Source organism: Prosopis cineraria, unplaced genomic scaffold (genome assembly GCF_029017545.1).
Source record: "Prosopis cineraria cultivar Desert tree isolate PC_DT_omini unplaced genomic scaffold, ASM2901754v1 PC10, whole genome shotgun sequence".
In the NCBI taxonomy this organism is placed as follows: Eukaryota; Viridiplantae; Streptophyta; class Magnoliopsida; order Fabales; family Fabaceae; genus Prosopis; species Prosopis cineraria.
Window position 1 is genome coordinate 20,480,805 of NW_026555341.1, and position 17,544 is coordinate 20,498,348.

The following is a 17,544-nucleotide window of genomic DNA, read 5'->3' on the forward strand; positions in this document are numbered from 1 at the left end:
TCAACTAGACCTTCCCTACCATTAGTCCTAGAAAAGGTAGGTGGGTTGAGTTTTGTGAATTCCAATAGCTTGACTACAATACTTTCTGCTCATGTATTTTAGGTAGAAGGGGTAGCCTATTCTTCAGACTGAGAATTTGATCGCTTAGTCTCTGAAGGAATATCTCGGAGAGGTTGAAGGGTGTGACCACCCCTAATTCTAATTCTATCTTGATGCTATTCTCTACCTCTTAGGGGCACATTGTCTACTAAAGAAAAGTATTGCCCAAAGTTGTGCAAGTAGTAGAGCTTCTAGTGGACACTTGAAGCTTGAGTGACATGTTTCACTATATAGGGAGACAAGAAATATTTAGTTTAAGATATAGATCTATGGAGCAAAGGAAATCAATGACAAGAAACAAAATGACATTCAAGGATTTTCTATAGAACTTTCAACGGTGCCTCCATTATAATTATGCTCAGGTTCATAGCTATAAAAATCCTAAGCTCTAATATCAATATGTCACGCCCTAAAAATATAGAATAATTGGCACGAGGTGTGAATCATATATTACACATCTCTTAAGCCTTAAATAGAGAAATATTTCTATTTCTAAAACATGATTGAATTTACATTGAAATTATGATATACTTATTAATATATACGTTATAACAAAAGTTCCAATATTTTATAAAAATTTTACATTACCTTTTCTGTAAATAAAACCTCCCAAATTATGCTTTTCTTAAAAGAATATATCAATTTTCACAAAAGCAATAACAAAACCTCCAAACAATATCCTTTCCTTTTCAGAACTATTAAATTACGGATTTGGATTTTATGCATATAGCAATTATAGGCATTAAGTGCCTGTACATGGTGGAATCTATGCTATCTGTTAAATCAACAGATACAAGAAACTTGTTACAACCAAAAGCTTGAAACATTGAATCCAAATAATATCAAAAACGCCTTTGCGGTAATATTTTCTAGAATTGGTTTCCTTCATAAGAAAAAAAAAATAGATTCTTGGATTAAAACCGAAAGCAATTGAAAAAGGGAACAGAGCACTGGAAATCAATCACCGACGAGAACAAAATGGAAGGGATTTGTATAGGAAGCAATAGTTTTCTTTTTTTTTTTCCATTATTTTCTGGGAATAGAACATTGGAGAAGAGGAACAAAAACTGTCGCCCACTGGAGAAGAAGAACAAAGCAGAGCAATGTTTCTGGAAAGAAAACTCCCAATACGTGTTGGCACCGAATATGCTGAATTCGTTAAATTATTAATAGAATTGCCACATCAAACATGATGGAATTGAAACATTGATAGAAATCAAATTGTATAAACTGAAACAGATCTTTATTTAAGGCGAACTTCTGTACATGATTGTAATCAAACATGCAAGGTCGCACACATACACAGCGGTACAATTATTCCATACACATGCCATTATGGCTTATTTTGTATATTACGTACAAGACTGCCAATCACTTACAGCAATGCTAAATATATAGCATGCTTAGGGACGTAATCTGATCTCTGAGAGATTATTAATAAGACAGGTGGTTGGAGACATCATCATCACAAACACACTTATACGCACAGTTGTTTGAAACACTGTCCTTTATCTGGCCACTATAGTTGGTTTGCTTGTCGAAGTACCTGTTAAAGACCATAACTCCCCCGAAGTTGGATGATTTCTTCACGGTTGGAAGAACATCAGACTTGAGCACTTCCGGCGGAATGTAACCGCTGCTTACGGCGTTAGGCGACGCCGGTGCCCCCAAAAACACAAACATATTATGGGCTTCAACGGATAAGCTCCATTCCTCCCAAGCCCTGAAAAGATTAACACTATTCCCATTCGAATACTCACAGGGAGAGTTATGGTAGAACTGAACCCATAAGTAATCAACAAGGCCGGTCTTGATAAGTTTGTCAAGGAAATAATCAGGGTAAACACACTGTGGAGCTGCTGATATAAGGACCTTTCTTTCATGGGAAACATGGAGGATCGCTTTAACAAGATCGTCCCAGTGAATGTTTCTACCTTCTGCGACGGAAATAATGTCAATTCCGTCCAACGCGACGCTTCCTAGTGGACCGAATTGGCCACTGAGAAAGTTGTCCCGGAGGTATTCTGCGACCTTGTACGCGACATCCTCCAATGAGGCGATGACATAGTGGTGGGAAGATGATGGCGGAATGATAATTCCTCCGATTGAAAGGAAAACTTTGATACCTTTGCTTTGGCAGTGCTTTATTTCTGACTCTAGTTTGGTGCAAGGGTCATGCGCACCGCCACAATGGCCGGCAAAGTTAAGATATGGCGTGCTTGCATCATCATAGAGAAGGAGGGATTGAAGGATGACGATGTTGTAGTTATCAGTGTCACATGCTTCCTTCAACGTTCCTTCAGCAGTATTTTGTCCCCAGTAGACGGAGACAGCAATACTACTGGTGGAAGTACATTGATCAGTGTTTGAAGAGTGAATGGTGGAGAAGAAGGAAAAGAAGGAAAAGAGGAGTATGAAAGCTCGCTTCTTGGAAGCCATGATTGTGTATAACGTTGAGGTTTTCTGGTTTCGCTCGATGGTTCAAGCACTAAAGGATATGCTCTCAATTTATAGGAACTGAGAATTGTGCTTGCGTACCTGCATATTAGTTGGAGCTCACCACATGTTTCATACAAAAGCTTCATTTTTCTTTAAAAAAAAAATAATATGCTTCTTCTAATAGGTATATATGAATGCCATACAATCTGTGATAATTTTAAAAGGACAATAATTTAAATAGGGAATAAATGAACACATTGGTGGAGTCAAGACCCAGAGCCAAGAGTAAAAGATAATTTAGTTAAATTTAAAAATTAATTACGTTTTGAAAATAATAATTTTATAAGTACAAATATAATATAATTTTAAAATTATTTTTTAAAATAATAATTTTACAAAGTAAAAATAATTATTAAAATAGATCCCGCGTGTCTAATTAAAAATCATGTTTCACAAAGGAAAGAGAAAGAAAAGAGAAAGTCGTAGTTCAAGGGATTTAGACCATTTAGATTTTAATCTAGACAGTCTAGATTTAACATCTTTTAATTTCTAATTATATTTATATTTTATATTTATTATATCAAAAAATTATTAATTTGTTTAATAAATAGTGTATCATCAATTATGATAGTGGAAATTTAATCTAGATGGTCCAATTTAATTTTAAAATTTTTATAGTTTTTATATATTGATTATCCAGATGTACTTTGCATGTTCAACTTTAATATTAAATTTTTTTATAATTTTTATAATTTTTATTTTGATAAATACAATATTAAAAATTAAAATATGTAATGTTTTAACTAGAACTTTTCAAACAATATTTTTCAAAAAAATTAGAAGTAAAAAATTTTAAATCTAGATTGTATGATACATCTAGATAGTTAACATATAAAAATATAAAAAAATTAATATTAAATTAGATCCTCCAAATTAAATATAGACCATATTAGTCATGGAAATATTTATTAAAACAATTTTATAAATTTTATAAATTTTTGTTTTGAAAATATAAAATAAAAATGTAAAATTAATTTTTTTAAATTTAGACCATATGAGCACCGAAGAAAAATCCATCGGTATTCCTAAGAGAGGTTTCTTTAATAATGTTTGGTTTGTGAGGAGATCGAGGAGTGTTTCGGAGTCCCAAAGTACTTGAGCATACTTTAGATTAATTTTTTTATTCATAAACCTTTGAATTTCTATATCATCAGGCAGGGATTTGAGGAAGGACAAATTTGGGAATTTAAGGATTTGGGAAAATCTTCTGTATAAATGTCGACCTTGTCTAAGAAACATGTAAATTAGATAGTTCATGACATTGAATTTAGGAAGAAAATTTTTGCTGTGTTAAAAGGTAAGAATTTTAGACCTCTAGAGCAAGCTTAGAGTAGCTCTAGAGTGGCATTAGCTTTGGAGACTCAAGGGGTAGCATTGTTAATTAGCATAGCTTTAGAGACTTTAGAGTAAATATGATGTAAACTATTATGTAACATGAATTATTAAATACAAAATATAACTTGTTAAATATTTTATATTATTTGTAAAATCGATAACATTATTTGTAAACTTATCATGTCCCAATTAAATATAAAAATTGTTAAATCATTATATTAACTCGTACTTATTGAAAGTAATACATTACTTATTAATTCTTAGTTTACCTGATAAGTTTGTTGTGTTGCCTGTTAATTATATAACTTGTATTAAATTGTTATGATTTGTTAATTTATAACTCAACTTGTAAAATCCATTATGATACTTGGTCTAAGGGATTTAACATGACATGTTAAATTATTAACTTCACTTGTAAAATTTATTGTGCATTCACCAAATAATGTAAGGGATTCAATAACTCATATTATGCATTTAACAAGTGATGTTACACATTTACATATTTTACATAATTCATGCTTCGAAGTTCGGATACATATATGGAGATGAAAGTGACAGACGTGGTTGCGATATCGAGAATAAAATATTTTGGCAGTTTTATCAACCCTATTCATTGGGTCGTTGAACTAAAGCAGAAAAAAAAAAAAAATGTCGCGCATCTTGTCTTCTAGCAAAATGACAAATGAATAGGAAAAACCATGTTCTTAAAATGTAAAATTTGTTTTAAGTCATGATTTATTTCTAATATTTAGGAGGCATGTAATTATTAAAAGAAGCATGAAATTTTACCTCTCAACTTTTTTTAAAGCATATGTTGCCTTAAGTTAAAGGTAGTGCAATGTTACCCTTTACATATTAAAAACTGAACAATATTGTTATCCTTATGTATTAAAAATGAAGCAAAGTCTCTCATATGTTAACTATATGTTAATTTGACTATTAAGAGTTGACATAGAAATTTATGAAAATGGACCTAAAAAATTGAAAAAAAGAACCCAAAAAATAATCTTTTAATAAAAATAATGCTAATTAAGTCTCCTATATAACAAATAAAATTTCAATAGAGTAATATTATTTTTCTACCCTTGTAAAATATCAAAATACCATTTGAATCAACCATTCTAATTGGCTACTAGATGATTATGATCATATTATCATTGCTGGTAATAACATAGATCAATAATTAAAAATATAATTTTTAATAATATTTTATTATAATATTAATACTTTAATATTTAATAATTAAATATTATTATTTATAAATTGTACATATAATTTACAATTTAACTTTTTGGATACATATGATCAGAGTTATGATTCATCATGGGTGAAAATTAAATTCAATAGTCCTAACAATATCTTAAATTGGACAAATCAAAACATGACAAGAAAGTCTTCATGTTCATCCCATCTCTTGTGTTGCATAATATTCTGAAAATGATGGAGAATATATTTTAATTTTGAAGCTAGAAATCTAAATTATAAAAAAAGGCTAATAAAATTTAAAAATTAGATCCTACTATAAGCCATCTTCCTTTTTGAAACTTTCACATGTATATAATATAATATGATTTGTTATAAAAAAGTTGGACTGTTTTTTGTAATTCCTCGTTTTCTTGAGGGTTTACTATCTTTAATGGTGAGGTTGTAATATCACTTTCTCCTAGTCTAAAAGTTATTTCTTTTAAAAAAGGGTGTATGGCTGTTACTGAAGTGTCACTACAACATATCTAACCATAGAGGACCGTTGTCAACCATCCTCTATTCGACCGTCCTCTATTGCTGAGACATATAGGACGATTATAAGATGATCCTATATTGAAGATAAATAGAGGACGACTTTTTATATAACGGTCCTATATAACATTTAAATTTTGGTTACAACTGGAAATATATAGGCGTTAGAGGACGGTTATCTAATACAACCGTCCTATATACGGTTTTTGTCAGAACCATCCTCTATATGACAAATATAGGACGGTTATATTGGATAACCGTCCTCTAATGTCATGTTTTTCTTTCAAATAGGTTAGTTGCTTTTCCAGCAACCACCCTGCAATACAAAAACATATATACTCAATAATACTCTAAAACAGCCCAGAAGATATATCCTACTCAATTGAAATCTATAATATTTACAATTTAATTACATCAAAAGTATTGAATTTAAAATTCAATGATATAAATCAATCAATATGAGGTAAAATACCAATCCCTAAATTATATCTACACTATATTTGACAACTAAACTAATCTATTCCTAGACTAACTACATATTATCACCTCATATTGGATGTGACCCACTTTTCATATGCATATTCATGCCACTCTTCGAGAACTTCATTAATTTGGGTATCATCGAAACAAGGTGTAGCATAATCTGGATAGTACTGCAACATGCATAAAAATAAAGTTAGTTGATGACAATTAATATTCATTATAATATAAAAAATATATTACACAAATTATAGATACTGTGAGGGGGATTGTAGGCTGACCGTGAGTGATGATATCTTTAGCATACCTCATCACATAGTAGTGGCAATTATGACTGTTGTCGATTTGTCAGGGGCATTACATGAAGAAAATCATAAATATATATGTTATTGACATTAAAAAATGAAAACAATTGATTAATTGGCAGTAATTTAAAGATATCTATATTACATTCCATTCAATGGCATCCTTGTATTCCTTGAATAATCTCTTGTTTAGAAGACTTGCATCGATGCGATATAGCACAACAGCCCTAATATATGGAAGACAAACATGTTAGAAATGTAGAATTTTAGAAACAAATAAAATATTAGTTATTAAATATACTTGCCTATTAAATAGCTCCATCATGTCCGATCAGTTAGTTGGATCCCCACCATGAGGAGCTAAATCCAAATAGTACACCTTTGGAGCTTTAGGATCTGCTGGCTCAATCCTAATGAGCATCCAGTGTCCCTAAGAGAATTGGATGATGTATGTTATAATTGAAATTTGAGAAAGACAATAAAATGAAATCAAGGTTTTAGAAAATCAAGTAACTAACTCATTAAGATAAGGAATCAAAAATAACATCCCCTTTGAAGCCAGTCTTTCCTTGAAGTACGTGGTCAATGTTTAAGATTACTGCTATAAATGCTTATCCTTCTGATTGCCTTCAAAACTTGGGAACTCATGAGGATTGACAAATACAAACCTTGATCCCAAGTTACCAGGATTGATGAAGGTATCATACAAGTACCTGAATGAAGAAATTAACAGAAGTAAATATGAATAAAAACTGTAATCTAGATATATGAATAGGAAGAGTAATTAAGCACCTCATATAAATGTTTACTGGGCTGTGGACGACCTCATTGCGCATCATGACGATATTGACGATGTTAAAGTCAATAATCTCACTGACCTCTTTTTGATACATGTCATCATTTGGCAGTACAAACTGTGCCACCATGTTCTTGGCCAATCACTTATACTTTGCCAACATATTTTGATTTATCTTTGGAAAAGGGGGAGCAACATCCACTAGTGCTGGCTTGGAGGTCGATTGTTTCCTGATCTTTGATAGCTACCCTGATTGTCTGGTGGGTCATTCCCTCTGGACTAAGTGCCAATTAACATCAATTATTAGAATTTTAATTTTAATTGACTGTAACTTGAATTTGAATCAAGATAGTGCAAATTAATGGCATACCTGTGGTGGAGTTTCTTCTGCTCCCAACCAGACAAGATGCTTAGGCCATATAATATAAGAGCCAATCGCATCTACTATAATTTTTAACTCATGATTTTATTTGAGTAGCTTGTAATTGGCATCATTAGGCTTGATAATCAGCCCTTTGACCCACCCTTTAGGCGCGGGCTCATTGTGAACTTGTTGCCTCGGGACATTGTACATTTTCTTTGTGGTAACTTTATGTCTACTTGGGCTATTGGGCCGGGACGAACAGTCAGCCTCACCCTAAACATAGAAGGAATATAAGTTAATAACAAAATAATAATTGTGGACTACAATTAAGAAAGTAAAATAATTTAAATACCTCTAAGAGATGACGAGGAGAAGGCTGAAGCACGGTATAGCTATCTTTTTGAGTATGGACAGGCTCCGAGGTTGACTTTCTAAGTCCATGGCTCTTCATTATTATCGTAAAAAATTCTTCTTGCTGCACTACTCGTGCTTTCAATGCCTCAAGCTCAACATCGACATCCTTTTTTGGAGCCTTCTTTTCACCGACAATTTGTTTTCTGGTAACATCGATGCCGACACCCCTAACACGATCAGGGTGATCCTTATTGCCTAATGCCTTCTTCAAGATATCTTCATTCTTTAGAAGCTCACCTCTAGAGGCTTCCTCTGAGAGAGCACTCTGTAAAATATATATATATATATATATTAAATTAAGTAAGGAAATATTAAATTATAATATTTAAATTATTTAAAGATTGTACTTACAACTTTTTCAACAAGTTCCTGAACATGTGGAGAAGTAATCGTGCCCTTTTTGTCTATCCGAGCTAGAATGAAATGCCTAGCACATGAAATGAAAGTCTCTCCCGTGCCTAATCTTGTGAGCTATGCAATGAATCAATACGATAATAAGTTAATGATAGCAATGATTTACATATTATTTAATATAATAAAAACTATTAAATTTAATATATATATATATATATATAAACACACCTCTTCTTGCTCAATTCCTGAATAACCTACGCGGGATCCTAAGTAAGGCATATCATTATTCTTAGCCCTTAAATCCCTGTTTTCGCTAGCTCAATGATTGGAACTCATTGCTGAAACGGTTGGCAACAAATACATCCCATTGATCTTGCCTAACAATTGCTCTTAGTGGCTCAGGAACCTCACCACTAATTCTTTCAACCAATGTGATATATTTCAGTCTCATGTAGTATTAAAACTATCGATGTGCCTTAGCGGTCGAATGAAAGATATATTTCTTTTGAGTAGTGTCAATATGAAATGTCGCCTATTCAATAACACAATCAAGGCATAATTTATATGAAATTCCACTATTCAAAAACACAATTAATTAATTAAGAATTTTAATTTTACCTCAATCAGTTCTCATATCGACTCCCTCATTGCTTCATCAACATCATGCCAGTTATTAGCTGATAGGCCAAGTTGTGATCAAGTCACTGCACTGATGTAACTACTAAATTTATGCTTGTTCTCCTTTATTGGTTGACCCTTAGGATTCCATTCAAGGGAATACTTAAGTCTAGCCAACCTCCTCCTAGACACCATCTCTATTATCACTAGACATTTCTTGATTGTTTTAAACATTTGATCCGCCTCTTTGTCATTCATGCCATAAAGAATAGAAGAAAGACCTTCATTGTCAAGACTAGAAGTGGCATTGGGAGGATTGTTCAACAAGTCTGCATGCTCAATGTTAACAGGACTAATGTAAACTAGGGTAGTGGCTGTAGGAGCTATGTCAATTGGAGCAGTGGCAGTAGGATCCGTGTCAACTAGAGCAGTGGTAGAAAGAGTAGGGTCAATAGGGGAAGTGGCAGTGGAAACAATTCTACATCTCTTTGGAGCTATTTTTGGAACCATTTACCTATCACGCAAGTCACAAATAAAATTAATTGAAAGAAACACAAGTAGCATAAATAACTAAAGCTTACAAGCTAAGTCACAAATAAAATTAATTGATAAAAGCACAAATAGCATAAATAACTAAAGCATACAAGCTAAGTCACAGATAAAATTAGTTAATAGAAACACAAATAACTAATACATGTTTAAGTTGGTCTTTTTCTTTTCCTTGTCTCCTTTTGAACCTTTTTCAACTTAGCAGCTTGGTTTAATTTCTTAATCTTCTCTTTTATTCTTTTTCCTCTTTTTGAAATCCAGATACCATCTTTGTGATCACTTCTAATATAGTTGGTGCCATCTTCGATGACATTACATTCAAGTGCTGTCCCTTCAAATAGATCATCCTCAACTGTAGTATCAAGCGGATTGATGGCCTCTCCAAATTCTTTATTTAACAATAACACAATCGACTAACTCGATGAAATAGGATCAATGACATAAAACACTTGCCTAGCTTGTGATGTAAAAATGAAAGGCTCGGTCTTATAACCCAACATATTTAAATTCACCTGTGTGAACCCTGAATTATCGACCGTGTGAAAACCATCCTCATTATCAATCCGTTTGCAACCAAAAACTAAAATCTTGAACTTACTATAGTCTAACTCCCAAATATGCTCAGTAACTCCCAAGTATGACATTCTTGCATACATGGGATTTTTGTCTTTACTACTGGATACACATATCGCTTCACCAATCACAGTTACACCACTATATTGCATTGTGCTTCTTTCATCCTGCTTTTCAGTATAAAATGTGAAGCCATTAATTATATAACTAGTATAAGAAATGACTTGTACATTGGGCCCCTAGACAAGCATGTAACCCTTTTTTGTACCGATTTTTTGTCGACATTATATATGGCTACAATGTGCGCCTTCAACCAATGTTCGAAGTGCTTATTATAAATTTTTGCAATTGCGGTGTCATTTCTTCCAGGGTTGTCCTTCCTAAGTTTAGCATTGTGCTTGTCAACATACTCAAGAATCTCATCCAAGTTATGCAATACAAAAAGATGTGCTTGCTCTTAATGGTTTTGTGAAATAGTGATTAATTTATTTCCTGCTATCACTTCCCCATCTTCCCTCCCTACATGCCAATCTACTGAAAGCCCAACATTTTTCCCATCTTTTTAAGTACTCTTGACAAAATTCAATTGCATCTTTACTTATGTACCTTTTAGCAATACAACCCTCTAGTCAACTTTGATTTTTCACATACCCTTTTAGAACCTTAATATTGCGCTCAATAGGGACATCCACCTTAAATAAGCCGGGCCATACTTTTCAACCTCTTTAACCAGGTGAACAGTCAAGTGAATCATTATGTTAGAGAATGTGAGTGGAAAATACATCTCAAGCTCACATAATGTCCTCACAATTTAGCGCTGCAAGCTTCCTAACTTTGTAGGGTTGATCACTTTACTACAAATTGACTTGAAGAAGAAGCATAGTTTAGTAATTGTAGCTCGTACCCCATCCGGTAAAATTGAGTATATGCCCACTGGAATAAAGGTCTCTATCAACACATGGAAGTCATATGTTTTTAAACCCTTTGGCTTTAAGTCCTTCACAAACACAATATTTCTAATATTAGAAGAGTAACTTTCTAGAACTTTAACTCCGGCCAAAAACTCACAGAAAATTCATTTTTCTCTTTTAGAAAGTGTATAGGCAGCCAGATGAAGGTACGCACAGCTTCCCCTCTCCTCTGGTGCTAAGTCTTCTCGTATTCCCATAGCCACCATGTCTAACCTTGCATTAATACCATCTTTGGTCTTTCCTACAATGTGGAGTAATGTACCCATAATGCTATTACATACATTTTTCTTAACGTGCATTAAATCAATAAAATGCCTCACATCTAACTTCCTCCAATAAGGCAGTTCAAAGAAAATTGACTTCTTCTTCCACCCACCTATCCCATCATGCTTCGCAAAAGGTTTCCCATACTCAATATCCAAATCCTTAACTTTTTTAAATAGCTCATAACCGGATAATATTAGAGGTGCCACCTCTTCTTTTGGTTTCCCATTGAAATATTTTCTTAATCTTCGGTAATAATGCGTTTCGAGTAACTATCTGCGATGTCTTAAATAGACATTCTTCATACCATGTTCCAACTTCATGGAATGTGTGCTATTTTCACAAACAGGACATCCAAGTTTTCCTTTAACACTATACCCTAACAAATTACCATAGGCTGGGAAGTCATTAATTGTGCCAAATAACAAGGCTCTTAAATTAAAACTTTCCTTCCTGTACCCATCATACACCTCAACACTAGTCTCCCACAATATCTTCAAATCTTCAACCAGAGGAGCCAAATACACATCTATATCATTTCCAAGTTGTTTCAGCCTTGAAATTAGCAAGCTCAATATCAAATACTTATGCTTCATGCATAACAATGGAGGTCAGTTATAATTTATCAAAATCATTGGCCATGTGCTGTAGGTACTACTCTGAAGCCCAAATGGATTCATTCCATTAATAAATAACCCAAGTCGTAGGTTCCTATTGTCTTTTGCAAAGTCAGGATACTCACTATCAATCTTTTTCCACTTTAGAGAGTCAGCAGGATGCCTTAGCATTATATCTTTAATTCTCCTATCCTTATGCCAAGTCAAATTTCTCGATTCCACTTCACTTCCATACAATCATCTAAATCTCGATACTATAGGAAAGTACCATAGCACTTTTTTTGGACTCTTCCCATTCTCCTTATAATGTGATGCTGAACATTTACGACACTTAAATAATTATTCATGTTCTTTCCTGAATAAAATGCAATCATTCAGGCAAGCGTATATCTTCTTATAGCTCAAGCCAACATATTTCAACATCTTCTTTGCATCATATAACCGCCTTAGAAGTTTGTTATCCTTCGGTAGCATTTTATTATGCAAACATAAAAGCAAGTTTGTGAAGCTCATATCACTCCACCCACCTTCTGCTTTCAATTGGTATAATTTTCACACTGTAGTCAACTTTGACACATGTTCCCTAGCACCAATGTACAATGCTGTCCCCATATCACTTCTCAACCTTTCGAGCATTTGAAGACAATCATTGAGTTCTACTTTAACTACATTGGCCATCTCTTTAACATGATCTACCTCACCTACACTTGTGTCAAAGTTATTTGACACATAGCTATGGCTTGTTCTAGTCATGTCCCTTACCTCTCCATGCTTATACCAACACTTATAATTTTGATCGATTTCACTAACCACTAAATGGTCTTCCAATTCCTGTACAGTGGCCCACCTCATAAGTCCACATCTTAGACAAAGGCACACAATACTCTTACTATCTCCCTCATGCTCAACACCAACCTTAATAAAGTGGCTCACCCCCTCCATATATTCCCTCGATCGTCGATCCGCAAACATCTATTCTTTACCCATAATCTTAAATCTATAAAAAATTGCTAAGGGACATGTGATGAGTGGCTCAATCATCGTAAGTGCAAGGTAATAAATTAACTACTAACTCATCAATGCATTACTCATGAACTACTTGATTAAAAATTGTGGGGATCCCTAATAAAAAATCCTTACTATTAAAAATTTAAGTATATTTTAACTTACAGTTCTTCTAGTTATCTAATAAGCCATAATTTTCATTTTAGAATACTAACTAGTTGTTAGTATTCTTAGATGAAAAATTTGGCATTATAATAGCTTAAAATTGGAACTTTCCTAGGCATTTAGCCCTCTCTTCCAACCTCTTAAAATTGGATTTTTCACTTCATAACTCATAGGAAACAAATAAGACAATAATACTATAACCTTAAATTCACTATTAACTATCAAAATTTATATTTCCTTAACCTTACCCCTTCCCTTTTTAAGAATAAAAATGTTGAGAATCAAGGCAGGAAGAACAGATCCTAGTGAAGATCAGATCCAGCATGAAGATTACGTGTCTCATTCAAAGTAAATGGAATGATTACGTGTCTTGCAACCCCAGAAACTAACAAAGTAAATGGATTTTCAATTATGCTAGTATAGCTGGTGGGTGTTTTTGAAATGACTTCAGTCCTAATTTCAAATCCAATAGAACAACTTACTTCAGGACAAGGAATGGTGGAAGGGAATGGACAACCCCAGATTCAGATCCTAAACTTTCTTTCCTTTCAGACGTTTTATCGAGCACCTCATGTGCATAATGCTAAAACTATAAATCCAACTCTATTCTCCTCTAAATCACATCTCAAAATTTGATTTGAACACATAGAGACACAGAGAAGGCACAAATACAAAGAAGCATCAAATGAAAGTCATAGAAAGAAGCTTACAACTGATAAGAGCTCCAAATGCCCAATGCTATCGCGTGAAGTTGAAGCAGCAATAACAGCATTTGTAAGCAAGTTCTACCCTCAAGATTTTGCCAAAAATTGAAGAAATAGGCTTTGGGCAATGGGTTTTGTGATTTCGTTCAGTAAGATGAGGCTTTGGGGTTGAAAAAGACAAATGCCCGAGAGGTTTTCAACTTTCTCTCTGTTTTGGTTTTTCGCTATCTGCTTTCGGATTTTGAAAATGACAATTGATATAAGGGAAAAAGCAAATATAGGACAGTTTACATAAAGAACCGTCCTATATTCTAAAGCACAGAGGATGGTTTTTAAAAATAACAGTCCTCTATAATTTTAGTTTTTAAAAAATTTTATTTTTTTAATTTCAAAAACAAATATAAGGCAGTTTAAGGATGAACTGTCCTATATTTACTAAATCATATAGGACTATTTTATTGGTAACCATCCTATATAATTTTCATCATTCAACCTCCTTTTCTCTGCCTTCTTATATAGGACAGTTTCGTATTAAACCGTCCTATATAAGGAGTCCTCTATTAACAATTTTCTAGTAGTGTGTTATTTTTACATTTTCAGTTTCTAGTTTTGACTGTATTTACATTCATTGAAGGATGATTGTATTTACTAAAAGGGTTAAATATTTCATTATTTCATGTGTATGTTTCTAACCATCTAAAGAAATCTATATGTTCTCTAAGTTGGTTTAACTCTTTATAATAAATTTCCTTTATTTCTTCTAATCCTTCTAGTGACAAATTCTTAAAATACCAACTTCTCTTGTTTCTATTTTTTGGAGACAAAAACATTTTTCTAAGTATTTTTTTATCTAATTCAAAACCTTCTTTTCTAATAACATTTAAGGATTGATAGTTTGTTGGTGGTCTAAATTCTTTTTTCATTTGTGACTGGGTTTCTAAATTTATATTTTCTTCCAAATTGACTTTAGAGGTTTCAGCTTTATGTTCAGGATGATTTATTATCTTTATATATATATATATATATATATAATATAGTATTCAAGTTTGGAGTTATGTTTAAGATAATATATTATTTTTTAGATGTATATAAAATTAACTTTTATCTATTTAAAACTCAAATTTGATAATTTAAAAAGGATTAATCATATTATTTTATATTTTTGTGCAATTATAAATTTTATTTTATATATATAATATTACTTGTTCTGGAAGATGTTTTCTAAAAATGTTTGTCTATTTGAATTCAAACTAAAATCTATCAAACCAAAAATTTAGGGGGATGAATGTGTGGATCTGTGACTGTAATATCAATATTTAAAATCTATCAAACCAATATTTAAACCAAAGATATTTAAAATCGATCTAACCAAAGATAGATTAGAAAATAGACAAATAAAAATAGAGACGCCAGAAATGTTTTATATATACTTAGTGAAGGAAAGGAATGGATGAATGTGTGGACACTTTTCTTTTGTTGGGAACCATGATACGGAGGATATAAAGGACAAGGGAACGAAAGTGTATATTGCTTCACCATAGTGCCGTGTGTGAGCACAAGTGATTCATTAAAGGATGAAGAAGACAAAATAAGGGAGAGACAGATGGAAGCTACAAGACAAAAGTTGAAGGAATTAAAGAAAGAAGAAGGAGAAGGGAAGGACGTTACCTCAAGAGAATGAAAAGCAGTTGGAGTAATCCGATTGTACTATGAGGCCGCAGAGGATGAAAGAAAGTATATTAGGTATAGATTTTCATTAAAAATTATATATTTTTCGAAAATAAAATTTAATCACATTAAATGCTATTAAAATATTAAATCTCTATTTGATATAGATATGGCTCCATAAGATAACATCTACATCCTTTAAACTTTGACTTATTTCTAATTATTATTACTATTATATTTTTTTCACCATAAATTTAATTAATTCAATCCTAAAATATATTATGCATTCATCAAGTAATGAAAGGGACTCAACAAGTCATATTATGCATTTAACAAGTGATGTTACACAATTTACATATTTTATATAATTCATGCTTCGAAGTTTGGACGTGGATGAAAGTAACAGACGTGGTTGCGACGTCGAGAATAAAAATATTTTGGCAGTTTTATCAACCCCAGTCGTTGGGTCATCGAACTAGAGCCAAAAAAACAAATGTACGACATCTTGTCTTCTAGCAAAATGATAAATGAATAGAAAAAACATGTTTTTAAAAAGTAAAATTTGTTTTAAGTCATAATTTATTTCTTTTATTTAGGAGGCATGCAATTATTAAAAGAAGCTTGAAATTTTACCTCTTAACTTTTTTTAAAGCATATGTTGCCTTAAGTTGAAGGTTGTGCAATGTTACCCTTCATACATTAAAAACTAAAAAATGTTACCCTTATGTATTAAAAATGAAGCAAAGTCTCTCATATGTTAAATACTGTTAATTTGAATATTACCTACAAATTAATGAAAACGGATCTAAAAAATTGCAAAAAAGAACCCAGAAAATAACCTTTTAATAAAAGTAATGCTAATTAAGTCTCCTATATAACAAATAAAATTTCAATATACTAATATTATTTTTTTACACTTGTAAAATATCAAAATACCATTTTGACCAACCATACTAATTGGCTACTAGATGATTATGATCATATTAGCATTGCTGGCAACAACATAGATCAATAACTAAAAATATTATTTTTAATAACATTTTATTACAATATTAATACTTTAATATTTAATAAATTAAACATTATTTTTTATAAATTGTGCATATAATTTACAATTTTAATTTTTGGAAACATAAACTTTTGAAGGATTTATGAATTTCGAAAGAAGAATAATAATTTTTCACACAATTTAATTTACAACTAAACTTATGTGAAATTCACATTCACCCATAAATATCATAAACACTAGTTGAGCTATTAATTTTTAAATGAGATCTGCAAATCTTTTTTTTTTTTTTGGGCAAAGAGGATCCGCAAATCTTGAAGAAATATTTATAAATAATAATATTTGAATTATTAAATATTAAAATAATTAATATTTTAATAAGATTTAAAAAAATATAATATATTTTTAATTACTTGCTCATGTTTCTTATATTGGTGATCTCACCCGGTAATTAGTGAAAATAGTTGGTTTTAAGATGATATTTTTGTCTTTTATATAAATAAGAAATAACATTAGACTGTTGTGATTTATTCTCACCTTTATTAATAATATATTTTTACAATATTAATAGTTTAATATTTAATAATTTAAATATTATTACTTATGAATCTTCACACATAACGTACAAGTCAAATTTTAAGATATACGAAGTTTCGAAAGAGTTATAAATTCTGAAAGAAAACTTATAATTTTTCTCACCATTTTAATTTATGACTCAACTAGCATAAAAAGCACATTCACATATGAATCTCATAAATCTTGTAGGAATATTTATAAATAATAATATTTTAATTGTTATATATTCAAAATGTAATATTTTACTAAGATGTTGTTAAAACAAATGTAATATTCATTTATTACTTTTTGATGTTTCCTGTATAATTGATTCGACAATCACCTGGTAGCTGGTCAAATTGGTTAAAATGATATTTTCATCTTTAAGAAACAAAATTAGTCTTTCAAAATTTATTTGTAATTTAGGGAACTTAATTAATATTAATTTTTAATCAGATCTTGTTTA

General features: G+C 31.6%; 1 protein-coding gene and 1 long non-coding RNA gene across 2 annotated transcripts; both read right to left on the reverse strand.

Annotated features, from left to right (window-relative positions):
- Positions 1 to 1,533: 1,533 nt before the first annotated feature.
- Positions 1,534 to 2,538, reverse strand: LOC129322489 (acidic endochitinase-like). Its single transcript, XM_054968800.1, has one exon. The coding sequence runs from the start codon at positions 2,536 to 2,538 to the stop codon at positions 1,534 to 1,536; it is 1,005 nt and encodes a 334-aa protein (XP_054824775.1).
- A 5,274-nt stretch (positions 2,539 to 7,812) lies between these two features.
- On the reverse strand, positions 7,813 to 13,943 carry LOC129321776 (uncharacterized). The gene is made up of 4 exons (XR_008596098.1): positions 13,856 to 13,943; positions 8,381 to 8,500; positions 7,968 to 8,294; positions 7,813 to 7,888 (listed from the first exon to the last, which is right to left on the reverse strand). It is a non-coding gene; the product is annotated as an uncharacterized LOC129321776 (long non-coding RNA).
- Between the last annotated feature and the right edge of the window lie 3,601 nt (positions 13,944 to 17,544).